At 42.5% G+C, this 14,874-nt stretch overlaps 1 protein-coding gene across 1 annotated transcript in view; it reads right to left on the bottom strand.

The window, feature by feature from the left end:
• LOC141167069 (uncharacterized) overlaps positions 1-5,241 on the bottom strand; it is a 132,353-nt gene extending 127,112 nt beyond the window's left edge. Inside the window, exon 1 of the mRNA XM_073654410.1 lies at positions 5,081-5,241. Coding sequence (XP_073510511.1) covers positions 5,081-5,132 — 52 coding nt within the window. The 5' untranslated portion in view covers positions 5,133-5,241. The remainder of the gene's footprint in view (positions 1-5,080) is intronic.
• Positions 5,242-14,874: the final 9,633 nt, after the last annotated feature.

Raw genomic sequence — 14,874 nt, 5'->3', positions numbered from 1 at the left:
TTTCTATTTTTATACATCCTAAAATCTTGTTTGCTTTTGCTGCTGCTGCCTGACATTGAGTACTGCTGCTCAGCTTACTTGTAACCAGAATACCCAAGTAGTCCTTCTCCTGTTCTGTAGTCCTGAGTATACTCCCATTTAATGAATATGTAGCAATAAGATTACTCTGTCTTAGGTGCATTAATAATAATAATAATAATAATAATTTTTATTTATATAGCGCCAACATTTTCCGCAGCACTTTACAATTAAACGAGGACATGTACAGACAATAAATTCAATATAAGGTAAGACAGACAGTTTAAACAGTTACATTAGGAGTGAGGTCCTGCTCGCAAGCTTTTATTCTACAAGGAAATGGGGGGACACAATAGGTAAGAAGTGCCTGTTATTTCAGGTCTACAATTATAATAAGTAGGGATTTTCATATAAAGTTGCACGATCCGGTCATCAGCCCCTATGTTTCAGTGCAATACTCAAGTATCGAGTGCAGTTATCGTGTGCATGGAGGGTGTGGAGACAGATGAATAGCAGGGAGCAGATTCTGAATAATATTTAGAAGGAGGGAACAGGGGAAAGTTAGTTTACTGAGTAGTTGAGGTGGTAGGCTTGTTTAAAGAGATGGGTTTTTAAAGCGTGCTTGAAGACGTGGTGGCTAGGCGTCAGACGGATCGTCTGGGGTAGAGCATTCCAGAGAACTGGTGCAGGATTACTCTGCATTTATCTACAGTACATTAAACCTCATCTTCATCACCGTGTTTGCCCATTCAATCATCTTATCCAGATCATTCTCTTGTACCAGTCGCTGACCCTTATTCACATGTAAAGTGCCACGTGATAAATGTCGCTATAATAATAATAATAATAATTATAGTACTTGTACCCTGGGTCAATTGATGGCACTTTCCTGGTGTCTGCCCCTAATTTGATGTGTTTTGGCAGCTTTTTGGCCCATTTGAAGGTGCTGTGAATGCGTTTGTTTTTGCCCCCCGTTGAATCCAATGGAGTATATTGCGAATTTGACGATCCGTAATCCGAACCGAATATTGACATTTGCTCATCTCTAATCTCCACCAGAACCTGCTCCTGCCTCTTCTGCTTTTGTCGCCAGGCGCCGCCCGATTCACTCTGCGGATGGCGTAGGTGAGAGAGAAGATGGCCAATAATGCTAGAGTGGCTGGGAACTTTAGTGCTATCCAGTCTGACAGTGTGGGAGTGTGTGCTGCCCAGCTGAAGTTATCAACTCCCTGCTTCTCCCAATTGGAAAGCACCACACCCTACTGAGACTTCCAGCTTGCTGCTAAAAGCTGCTAGATATAGCTTAGTGTTTCCCTGGCTAGGTGTTAGTCTTCTGTTCCTGTTTGGTTTTAGTATATTCCCGTTTTGACCCCGGCTAATGTTTCTGACTATTCTTACAGATCCTGATTTTGCCCTTGATGTCACCTTTCAACTCTGACCCTGCTTGGTGACCATTCCTGCCTCTGGACGGCAGCCCTTCCATGCTAGCATTCCACTGGGTCCCGTTGTAAAACCAGATCCCTGTACAGGGGTTAGAGGGTATTGTGATTTTTATCTGGAGTTCTTCCAGATGGAGTGGCTTGTGTCAAGTGTGTCCAAGATAGCCTTTTGAGCTACTTTAAAACCATAAAACAAAGACAGCTCTTCAATGTGGTCCATACTTCTACTGCCCCAAACACACAAATGATGTTGTTGGGGGAAGCCACAGCCAACAGGCACTATTATTGTAGAGTAAATTTAATAAAACATGCAGTGGAAATGTGGCTTCAATTAGTGAGTTGAATGACTGGAAACTACAATGGAAACAACTTTGAAGGTACAATAATAATAATCGATTATATTTGGAGATCAAAATGCTGATATGATGGCTCCATCCTGTTCAAGTGAATACCAAGAACAGAAAAGTATATTTAGAGGAATTTCTTAAACAGAATTTCTTAGGTTTCTTCTGTATTTCTTTAGTTGATTGTGATTTTCATGGTTTCATAACCACAAGCCAACCTCCATAATCCCAATCATTGTCTATAGTTGGACAAGGCATACCATAATTGGCCCGGGGAGCTATGTTCTCGCTTTAGCATCGAAGATCAAAGATCTTCAGGATCGATATCAATGCAGATATGATAGAAAGGAGTTTGATGGAAGCTCCTTTCACCCGTCAAGCTCCTTAGGTGTCATGGTCACTCCATCAGTATTCCCCCCCCCCCCCAAATGATTGCAGGTTGCTAAAATGTTAAGATGACCATACAGATTTGATGATTACAACGGGACTTGACAAATGTCTTACGTTTATGTCTCTCAGAATCAGGGAACACTGGGCGCAAAGATTTCAACTTGCCCAATAGTTTTTTATCTCAAAAGAGATAGTCACTGCCAGAGAGGTCTGCAATTATATGAGGAATTGGGAGGAATAGCTGTCATATGAAAGCTCTCTAATGTGTACAGTATGGCCAGCCTTACAATAGCAGGCTCTGGTGTTCACTAAGCCCTAGAGGTCAAAGGATGCCGGGTTGAAGATACCAACCACAGGAGTGAAGACTACCCTGGTCCAACTGAGACGAAGGACGAGATTGACTGGAGGCAAAGCAGGGCAGTGTGAATTTATTTTTTTGCTCACCTCAAATGATCAGCAATTGATATATGTCCTAAAATGGTGGCACTGAAAAATACAACTTACAAGTGGAAAATTTATGCCAGTGTTGAATACTCTGTGAAAAAAAGTTTGCTCTTAAAGTAAGTCATTGAAGAAAAACAGAAAAAAAAATTGCACCACGTCCAGAAAGCCCTTGATAGCCCGGGCCTTAGTATGTTAGCATATTCCAATTCAGTATAAAATGTGTATTTTTCCAAAGGTTCCTTGGTTTCTGACCCTTTTATGGATCCTAATAAAACAATTATTACCACAATGGAAATCTTATTGCACAATTCACAAGGGTGACTCTACAGTAACCTTTGTTCTGGCTGCAGCACAAGGAGTTATTGAGAAATCGAATAGTTTTACAAAATCGAGGACAATGAAAAGAGTTTGTCCTTTTCAGGAGAACAACCGATTACTTGATGACATGAAAAGGGTGAATCAATATGAGGATTCCAATGCCATTGAAGGGGGTTTCCCAACTCAGGAGCCCTTTTCTCTGAGCTCTTGCGAAATGTATGACATGGATGATTATTTATGCGAATGACGGTCCACATCATTCTCTGGTATCAAGAGTTGGTTAAGACCATTCCTTTGAACAGTTCCAAGGGCCTTTAACTTGTCTGGTTCAAGATCTTCAGAAGGTGTTAGGCTGTGTGTACATGGAGGTTTGAGAGGCATTTATGAGTTTTTCAAGTAGAACCTGCTTCTGGGAATGTTTATTTTGTGGGAAGTTTTTATTTTATTCTGAAGCAGTTTTGAATTTTTTTTAATGTGTTTTAGGACTAGTATTTTACATCCCCGATTCATTTTTTTCTTTCACCAGATGTTTTGTAAAACCTGGAGTGGAAAGATACTCTCAAAAAATGGAACATATCAACAGCAAAGATGATTTACATTAAAATGGATAGGAAGAATCTTTTAAGCGTTTTTTAAGAGATTTTTGTGGTGTTTTTTAGCAGATCTGCTAAAATACCCTCCTCAAAAAAGTACACATTTACATGGCTTTAGGAGTATGACATTAAAAGGATTACCATCCACTCTAATATTGATGACCTATCCCTTAGATAGTACAAAGAAATCCCTGGGATTACTCATCAATATCAGATTGGTGGGAACCCGATACCTGCAACCCTCACTGATCAGTTGTTACCAGCTCCGATGGTGGAAACAGTGTAGGGGCAGAAAGCGCAACAGTGCACACCGTATTCAGCAGTACCTTCAGCCATAAAAGTCCTTTAATAGAGCGATCTATACACATAGGATGTAATTGTTCTCGGCAGCACGTGCTACAGAGAGCTACGATTTGTAAGAAAGCTTGAAAATCACCGCAGATGGCAAACTAAGTTGATTGGCAGCATATTTAGACAGGCCAATAATCAGGAGATCAGAGTTCACAGGAACGCTTCTTCACGATAATCAAGTATTGTAAATGAGACTTTAACTTTAAGAAGTTGAGATTTAACATTCCAGTAATTACAGTACATTGCTGTAAACTTGTCTTTCTAATTCAAAGACTTTGCACAATTGTAGAATCAGGTCTCTGGTGATTTTCATAAAGCTAATATTGGTAAAAATGTTTTGGTATGAACATCTTTACCTTCTTTAATACATCCTATAATTATATCTGCCTTGGCAGCAGCTACCTGACATTGGCTGGTAAAGACAATTTTGAAATCCACTTATATCCCAGGCTGTTCTTCATGCTCATATTGCACAGTACTTTGCAGAGTTCTGTGTCTTTTATCCCTTATTATTATTATTAAAAATTATATATATACAGTGTATATATATATATATATATATATATATATATATATATATATATATATATACCGGAAAACTTTATATACTTTGTATGTATACGAAAACATAGAAAATTAATATGTGCAAAGCTCTTTGGCTGCAGCTAAACCATAACATTTACTACAAATCCCTACATGACCACAATGTAACCTTAGGACTCGTGCACATGGCCATCCTTTCGGTCCGAGTGCCATCGGAAAAAACAACGGATCGCACTCCGACCAATGTTAGTCTATGGGGCTGTGCACATGTCAAATTTTTTCCTTGGACCCAGTCGGCCCGAATATACGCTGGTCTGACCCTAGCCTTAGGGGTGACCATTACAAAAAGTACCACCACCCTTAGGGCAATCCTTAAGTCTAGCCTAATGGTCAATGTGTCCTATGCAAAATCATGTTCTGACATAACTGATTTATACTTCCATAAGTTCAAAACTATTTAGATGCAGGTTGAACCAGGGCAAACCTGAATATGGAATCTCATTCCTAATGATTATGATGACGGCGACACTAGAGTGGTCTCAGAGATCCCAGACTCAATCAAAACTGTGCAAATCTCAAATATGGTAAATACCAGTAACTTTTATAGAAGATTAGGTTGGCAGATGCCATCAGATTTTACCTGTCCTTAGAATAGGCACAATTACCAGTAGGAACAACAATGCTCTCTCCATGTCTTCAGATCTTTCTTTACCACCAACATTAAGTTTGAGTAATCCAGAAGGTGTAGAATTAGAAATCTGGGGTTTTGCTAGGATGTGGCTTTATATTTCAGTGACCTTTAGCACTTGCTTGATAATATAATTTATAATTTCAAAGGTAATATAATTTGATATCTCAGGGAAGTGCTATATCAGGACATGGCAAAACTTATTTCTGTGCAGTAAAGACTACAAACAAACAACTGAAAGAAGAGGTTGACTCAATGGGACGCTCTTGGATTTGTTAAGAAAGACTAGCCTGGAGATTTTCCATTAAAAGGGTCATGCCACCATATAGCATCCTGTTTATTCTACAAAAGTCTTGAGGATTAATTATTGTGAAATTTATATGTATTAAATATTATCCTTCGTTCAAAAAATAATAGCCTTTGATGTTTTCTATGGTGCCCCCTGGTGTTAGTACTTTCAGACTCTTTTTCCATCCATGTAAAAGGCACTTCTAGTGGCCAAACATACGCGGTTCACTTTTCCATTAATCTTCCTCTTTCGCCAGCAGCAGCAAGATCCAGCCGCCTGAGACTGATCTCTACTTGATGACTGAAACAGGTGTGCACTGGGAGCATCTGAAGTGACTGCAAACAGACGCTCCCAGCAGACCACAAGGGCACGAGTTTCTGATCTTCCACCCAACCCAGTGTTTATTGTAATTAAAATTTAATAAAAATGAATACATTTGTGTTTGTCGACATTTTAGTACTATTGATTTTTCCTCATCTCCTTCTTGAAGCAGCAAACTGGGTCAGTAAAGCAGCCAACGGCTGATGTGTCTTCTCCATAGCTGTTACCAATGCCTATGTAGAGCGCAACAGTGAAGATGAGTTTCAGCTCTCAGAATAATGAAGTGAGCTTATTTATCTGGGTCGCTGCTTAAGCAGAGTGCTGCAGTCAAACAAGCGTATCTTCACTGCTGGACTCTATGTAGGCTTAGTAACAGCAATGGAGTTGACCAAGCAGTCATTGACTGTTTTACTTATTCAGCACCCTCATCTCCTCCAATACCTGCATTGATCCCCACATCTCCTTTCATAGTACCTACTTTAGCAGCATCACTTCCTGCAGCTCTTACACTCCTGCGTCTCATCCCATAGTACCTCTGTTCCCATATCCTCTCCCATAACTTGTCTGCTCCCATATATTTTCCCACAGCTCCTCCACTCCCACATTTTTCCCACAGCTCATCCGCTTCTGCTTCCTCTCCCACTTCCACATCTTTTCCCAAGGCTCCTCTGCTCCTGTACCTTCCCCACAGCTCCTCTGCTTCCAGCATCTTCACCCACAGCTCCTCCGCTCCTGCATCTTCTTCAACGGTTCCTCTGCTCCCTGCATCTCCTCCCACAACACTTTTATTCCCCAAATATCCTACTACATCATGTCTGCTCCCCCTAACTTCTATCACAGCACCTCCACTCCCACATCTTCTCCCACAGCTATTTTGCTCCCATATTTTGTCTCACAGCTCTTTCACTCCCACATCTTCTCCCATATCTTCTTTGCTCCCACATCTTCTTTCTCAGCTCCTTCGCTCCCACATCTCCCATAGCTCATTCTCTCCAGAGCTTTTTTCCACAGTTCCTCCACTCTCACATCTTCTCCTGAGGCTCTTTTGCTCCTGCATCTTCTGACAGTTCCTTTGCTCCCATCATCTGGGCCAGTTTTGAGTTATTTCGCTTGGGCTGAGCAATGCCCCAGCTAAATTTGTGAACAACATCTTTCAAGACCTCACCTATACTTGTTTCATGGTTTACCTGCATGATATCTTGATCTTCTCTCCAGATCTGCCCTCTCATAGGTGGAACGTTCGCCAAGTCCTGCAGCGACTGTATGCTAAATTTGAAAAATGTGTGTTTGAAAAATCTCCTCTGCTTTTCCTAGGTTATATCATCTGGAACACAGGCCTGAAAATGGATCCAGAAAAAATGTCTTCTATCCTCAAGTTACCGCGCCCTGCCCATGTTAAAGCTATCCTGTTATTCCTAGGATTCACCAATTACTACCAAAAATTCATTCCACATTTTTCATCTCGGACCACTCTCATCTCCACTATGATCCAGAAGGGTGCTGATCTAAAGGTATGGACTCCAGAGGCTGAGAATGATTATCTCTCCCTGGAACAAGCCTTTTCTTCCGCTCCAAAATTACATTGACCAGAGGTGAACAAAATTTTTTTCTGGAGGTAGATGCTTCATCTTATGGGGCAGGAAAAGGTCTCACTCAAAAGTCCCCCTCCAGCAATTTGTTGATCTTTGGATTTTTCTCCAAGGCCTTCTCTGTTCCAAAGTGTAACTATTCAATTGGCAACCATGAGCTGTTGGCAATTTTTAAGATGGCTCTAGAGGAGTGGTAGTACCTTCTCGAGGGAGCAGTCCATCCGGTCGTCCTTTATACAGACCATAAGAACATGGCCTATTTGCAATCCGTGCAAAGACTGAGTCAGCACCAGGCTAGGTGGTAGCTTTTTTTTGCCAGTTTTGATTTTTTTCTGCAGTTTTGGCCAGCTGACAAGAACATTAAGGCTGACTCATTTTCCTGTCCACCGTCCAAGAGGAGGAACCTCAACTCATGATCAAGCTTTCCAAGATGCTTACTGTGGCATTGGTAAATTTTTCCCAAATTCCTCCAGGAAAAACCTTGGTGTCAGAATAAGATAAGAGGTGAGTTCTGCTATGGGGGCACTCCTCCAAGGTGGCCAACCCTGTCGGGCAGAGAAATACATTACTGCTCATATATTGTAACCTTTTGTAGCCTATCATGCATAAGGAAGTCATGGAATTCGTTTCCACCTGTCCTTCCTGTGCCTGAAACAAAACTCCTAGCAACTCCCATTTGGGAGACTGTGCCCTTGGTGCCTTGGCAGCATGTTGACATGGACTTTATTACAGACCTTCCTGTGTCCTCATACTGTTCCATAACCTTGTTAGTGGTGGATCGTTTCTCGAAAATGGCACATTTTATCCCATTACTGGGTCTTTAGTCTGCTCCGGAGCTTGCTGAGAAATTCATCCAGCACATCTTCCGTCTTCATGGGTTCCCTCGGTACATTGTGTATGACCGAGGGGTACAGTTTACATTCAGATTCTGGCGAGCTTTGTGCTTTGTGCAAGATTTTGAACGTAGTGCTGGATTTCTCGTCTGCATAAAACCCTCAATCCAACAGATAGGTAAGGAGTAGTGATGAACAATCACTAAAATGCTCGGATACTCATTGCTCGGGTTGAGCAAATTGAAATGCTCGAGTGCTCAGTCCGAGTAACAAACCCAATGTAAGTCAATGGGAAACTTGAACATTTTTCCGGCGATCTGCAGAGGGCCTAAAAATTGCCAAATCGATGGGAACAGTGCTCAAATGACATGTGAACAGCATGAGGAAGACCCCTGAAAGCATTTCTGACTCCCTGGTCACTGCTGTCAACAATGTTGTCAGAGGTATTACGCCACTTTTACGGACTCACAATAAAACATACAAAAACGAAACCAAAATGGATTTTCATGGGAAAAATGTTAAGGAACATCCTTTCCAGGGTAATGACTTGTATATAAGGCAAAATAAATAACCAAAAACAAAAATGCTCCTCCACACCTTGGGCTGTGTTCACACGTAGCGTTTTTGTAAAATGTCATTTTAACATTTTGCAACCTTATCTGGCCATGTGGTGTGTGAGACATGATCAGACACATTCAAACAGTGCTGAAAAGACATGGGAACAGAATGTGGAAGACCCCTGGAAGCATCTCTCACTCCCAAAGCACTGCCTAAAACTGTGGTCATCCCATCAGACGTGATCCCATATTACTGCAGTAATAATACAGACATTTTTGGCAACGTGACAAATCTTAAACTCCATTTAAAAGGGGTAAGGTGTGTGTCAAGGGATGGGGAAGCGGACATTAAGGTGATGATGATAGTGCACGCAGGGCAAGATGAAACTGTGCCTGCTAAGGGAGCACAACAAACACCCACGTCATGTTGAACTAACTTGCTGTCCCAATTTCTAAGCGGCCGCGGAACACAACTATTGAAGCCAGAGTCGTGTGGAAAGGTTGTTGGTTGGATAGCAGATAAAGCTTCCAATCAGTTTGCCACCACCACCACCCTGTGTTCCATATGGTACAGTCTCATTAGATGTGAGTCTGGACTACATTATTATTATTACTTAATTGCCATTTATTCCATGGCGCTTTACATGTGAAAAAGGGGTATACATCGCAAAAACAATTACAATAATCTTGAACAAAAATGTGACAGTGACTGGTACAGGAGAGGAGAGGACCCTGTCCACGAGGGCTCACAGTCTACTATGGATGGGTGAGGCTACAGTAAGTGAGGATAGAGCTGGTCGTACAGTGGTATGGTGGAGCGAGGGTTACTGCAAGTTGTACGCATGTCGCAAGAGGTGGGTCTTCAGGTGCTTTTTGAAGGTTTCAACTGTAGGCGGGAGTCAAATGGTGAGGTAGAGAGTTCCAGAGAAGGGGGATGCATGGGAGAAATCTTTTATGCGATTGTGTGAAGAGGAGATAAGAGGGGAGTAGAGAAGGAGATCGTGTGAGGATCGGAAGTTGCGTGCAGGTAAGTATCAGGAGACTAGGTCACAGATGTATAGAGGAGACAGGTTGTAGATGGCTCTGCATGCCAAGGTTAGGGTTTTGAACTGGAGTCTCTGGGCAATAGGGAGCCAGTGAAGGGATTGACAGAGAGGAGAGACCAGAAAATAGCGAGGGGACAGGTGGATTAGTCGGGCAACAGAGATTATGATAGATTGGAGAAATGCGAGAGTGTTAGAAGGGAGGCCACAGAGCAGGAGGTTGCAGTCATCGAGAAGGGAGATGATGAGGATGTGCACCAGTGTTTCTTTAAATTCATAATTTAGGAATGTGCAGATCCAGTAGATTTTTTTTTACTTGGAGTCGGCATCTTCCTCACCCTGATCCTCCTTCCTCCCACCATTCCGAGTGCCCTGAGACAACTGATCCCACAGTTGGACACTCCGAAGAGCTGTTTTGTTCATTTTTCCATTTATAGATTCTGGCCTCTTGTGCGGACCACTCGGAAGTGGAAAGAGCTTGGATATGTTGTTTGAAGAAGAGATTTGAGTCCAGGGTTAGCCTATGAGCTGTTCACTTTTCCATCAATAGATTCTGGCCTCTCGACCGGCCAGCTTCGAGCAGGGCAACAGACGATCGAATGTAGCGATTTGAGCAGCCATGGTCACCTGAAGGTGATGGTGGAAAAGGGCAATTACTGTCGCAAGATGTGGATAATGATGAGACACAATGGACAGAAAGTCTGGATGAGTACCAGGGTGCGGAAGTGTAAGACGAAGCGGTAGACGATGAAGTCACTGACCCAACCTGGCATGGGGACATGTACAGTAGAGCGAGGATAGCAACACACAGGGGGAGAGAGGTGGAGCACCACAACAGGCAGGAACAAGCAATGTGGTGGCCCCAGACACAAGGCGGGCAATCGCTCTCCGGAACACCAACACGACGGAAGTTACCAGTACAACTGTTAGGTCTTCCTGAGTCTGGTTCTTTTTTTAAGACTGTTCAGGTAACCCCAAAAAGGCTATTTGCAATATCTGTCAGGACAGCATCAGCAAGAGCACCAAAACTACCAGCCTGACCACCACCAGCATGCTCAGGCACATGACAACAAATCACCCGACTAGCTGGGCCAAACACCAGGGTTCAGAAACAGTGTCTACGAGTGACACCACTGCCTCTTCCGCTGTTGTGCGTGTACGCCAATTCCTTGTCGTGGTGCATGCAAAGATACCTCTCGCCCAGCACCTGTCGTTTCAGACTTGCAACCATCACCGTCCACGTCCTTGTCCCTTCGCAGCATTCAGTTGTCCCTACCACAGTCCTTGGAATGCAAGCACAAGAATGCAGCCAAGCACCCTGAACTGGAGACTCCTCTGGCGGGCCCTGGCTTCTCCTTCAAGAGAGTTCATAGTGCCGAGGTTAGGTTGTGATGATGATAGAGGCCACCATCTTCTTAGCTTGCTGCTGGTACTTTTCTATGGGAATCAGCTTGGCTCCTACCAGCCTGGAATATTTCCAGTGAACTATGGCACGACGCCATGGTATTAGCAGTGCCCCCAGTACCTGTAGCGAAGCCATCCACAATTACCTTTTCTTCTGCCCAAATACATACGTTTCTCACAAAGGAGCTGAAGATACTGAGTGGCAGTAGGTGTAAGTTTCTCCAGCATGTTAGATATCAGAGGGAGAACAGAGAGGGCAGCACAGTGACTCAGTGGCTAGCACTGAAGCCTTGCAGTGCTGGGGTCCTAAGTTCCACCAAGGACAACATCTGCAAGGATTTTGTATGTTCTCCCTGTGTTTTCCGTGGGTTTCCCTCTCAGTAAAAAAGCAGCCATAGAGTGTCCAGGAACCTTCCCACAGGGCTGCTTCCTGGCAGGGTTGGACCGTCCCACCAGAGAATCCTCGGGTGGGCCCTGGCTTTTCCATCAGGAGAGTTCATGATAGCGCAAACTTTGCAGCTGCTATGGGGCTCTTGAGCGGGGAGAAAAGTGGGCCCTCAGAATCAAATCCTCTGGTGTGCCCAATGTTTTTCAGTCTGACACTGAGAAGCAGTGAGAGTTGTATTTCACCACAGCCATATTCATTAGCTCGGTGAAAGGACTGGCATAGAGGGAAACCGTATCTACTCCGGCTGTCATTTCTCCACCACCAGGTTCCGCCCATTGTCACACATGACCATGCCTGGCTGTATGTTCAGCAGTGAGAGCCACAGATCAGACTGCTGTGTTACAGTTTTCAACAATTCTGCAGCGATGGGCGGTTTGCCACCTAATCATTAACCATATTATCTTCAGAACAGCCTCTGGCCCCTTGGCCAAGGCAGTGCTGCAGTGCTTTCAGCTTGTGACTGATGTGGGTATTTTGGAGATGGAGGCCAAACAGGAGGAGGAGGATGTGCAGGAGCTGAACAATGTGATTACATTGAGGTACATTAGCGAATCTGGTTTTTATACTAAAGAAAGATCCTACTGTGTTTTTATTTATTTTTTTACATCTCTTCAAATGTGTATTGGAGTTCGTCCTAATTTTTGTCAGCCCTTGAAATAGCTGCATATGGAATAACAGTATAGGAGACACATTCCTTAATAATGGGAAGGACAATTCAAATAGATTCTATATTCTAGAATATTAACTGCCTTATCTGAAATTCTTTTACGGGTGAGGTATCGCAGTATGGATGTAGTATTACATCGATCCAGCCAGGTATTATTGCCTTATACTGCATGCTGCTGGTGCTGCCCAAAAAAATGTAATATCTTTTCTATTCCCTATCGATAACGTTGTTAGATGCATTTACAATAGGGACAGGTGCTGCTTGGTGGTATCATCACCAGCTACAGATGAGTGTTCATTCTGGTAGCATAAATGTCTTCCACAGTCCATAACTTTATTTGTTTTTATTTCTTTGGTCTTATTTACAAGTCATTACCATGGAAAGAAGGTTCTTAACATATTTTCCATTTTAGCTTGTTTTTATATGGTTTTTTTGTCAGTCTGTAAAAGTGGCGTAATACTCTGACAACATTGTTCACATATATGCTATTTGTCAGTGGCCAACTGTGAATAGGTTTGAACCTACAACTGAAATACTTTAAATGGAGTGTAATATTTGACACCCTCACAATAATTGCTGGATTATTAGGGCAGTCATATGGGATAATGTGAGTCTGGGATAACAGTCGCCTAATAGTATGGTATTTGTCAGTGACCAAGTGTCAACTGGTTCAACAAAACACAGGTGGATGATTTGAAATAGAGTGGAATATTTGGCACGCTCCACAAAATTTCTGTATTATTATGGCAGTCATATGGATCACATGCGTCTGATCATTGGAAAAAGTTCCTCTGCTTCTACAATATCGTAATATGATTAAAACTAAAAAAAATCTGGCAGTATTCTGCAAACTAGCAAATTGAGCTGTAAATTGGTGTACACTGACACACTGCTACAATCTATAAATGGAGGACAATATTTTCCACGTTCATTACAAATGGCTGGATTTGAACCGCAGTTATATGTGATACGTGTGACGGGAAACAACGTTTTTAAATAGCTGGCCTGTAGATTACTAATACTATTCTTCACAGAGACCTAGTGTGAATAGTTTGACTGACTTATTGCAATGAAATGGAAGGCAGTAATGGCTGATTTTGGAACGCTGTTATGTGTTATACATCTGACAGAAAACCACAATTTTAAATAGCAGGCCTGTAGCTTACTAATGCTATTCTTCTAAGAGACCTAGAGTGAATAGCTCGATTGACACACTGCAACGAAATGGAAGGCAGAAAAGGCTGATTTTGAAATGCTGTCATATGTGATACATCTGACAGAGAATCATGGTTTTAAATAGCAGGCCTGTAATTTACTAATACTATTCTTCACAGAGACCTAGTGTGAATAGCTTGACTGACACACTGCAACGAAATGGAATGCAGAAATGTCTGATTTTGGAATGCTGTTATATGTGATACGTCTGACAGAGAACCACGGTTTTAAATAGCGGGCCTGTAGTTTACCAATAGTATTCTTCACAGAGACCTGGTGTGAATAGCTTGACTGACACACCTCAATGAAATGCAAATGGAAGGCAGAAATGTCTGATTTTGGAACTCTGTTATATGTGATACATCTGACAGAAAACCACGGTTTTAAATAGAAGGCCTGTAGTTTACTAATATTATTCTTCACAGAGACTTAGTGAGCAGGCCTGTAGTTTACTAATACTATTCTTCACAGAGACCTAGTGTGAACAGCTTGACCGACACGCTGCAACAAAATAGAAAAGAAGGCCAATATTTTCCACGTTTAGTTCAAATTTCTGGATTTTTATCGCTGTGATATGGAAAAGATCTGGCTGTATTCTGCAGTCCTAACAAGCAAATGGAACAGAAAAATGGTGTACTCTGGATTGCTTTTTAAGCAAATAATCAGGATTAAGATAAAAAAAAATTGCCCTGGCCCCTGATATCTGGGGCTATGTCTACAAATATTTGTCACAGCAGGATCACTCAGAAGTTGAACATGCAATGGACCCTCTTGTGCTGTATCATGCACTGCAGTCTGTCACATACCTTGCCTGCCTTGGTTTTTATGTAAATAATCAGGATTAAGATCAAATAGAAGATTTGCACGACCCCTGACACCTGCCTACAAATATCTGTAAGAACAGCAGCAGCGGGAACATGCTATGGACCCTCTTGCACTATGTGCACTGCAGTCTGCCACATACACTGCCTGCCTGCCTGCCTAATTCCTGCTATTACTACTGAATATATGAAGCTGGATTAGTCCTCAGAAGGACTGTTAGTTCAGATGTATATATATATGTTGTGGAATACCTATACTAACTCTAAACAAGCAAATCTGTCCCTGACTCACCAGCAGCTCTCCCTGCTCTGCCTGTTTCCGGGGGAGACTGTGACGAGCATAGCGGCGTCAGGTCTTATATAGACCTGATAATGCTGTGCGGCCAGCCAATCACTGTAATGCCCACAACTAGAGATGAGCGTTGTTCTACTCGAACTGTTCGCCAATCTCAAATTCGAGCTGTTTTGGGCGGTGTTCGAGCCGTTCGGCGAACACGAACAATTTGAGAAAAATTCGGCTGTTCGAGGTTATGTTCGATAACTGTTCGTGCACCAAAAT

This window comes from Phyllobates terribilis, unplaced genomic scaffold (assembly GCF_046119375.1).
Source record: "Phyllobates terribilis strain yellow unplaced genomic scaffold, ASM4611937v1 Scaffold_11__3_contigs__length_659146591, whole genome shotgun sequence".
NCBI classification, from domain to species: domain Eukaryota; kingdom Metazoa; phylum Chordata; class Amphibia; order Anura; family Dendrobatidae; genus Phyllobates; species Phyllobates terribilis.
The sequence above is the reverse complement of the archived record's forward strand: the minus strand, read 5'-3'. Positions and strand labels throughout refer to the sequence as shown.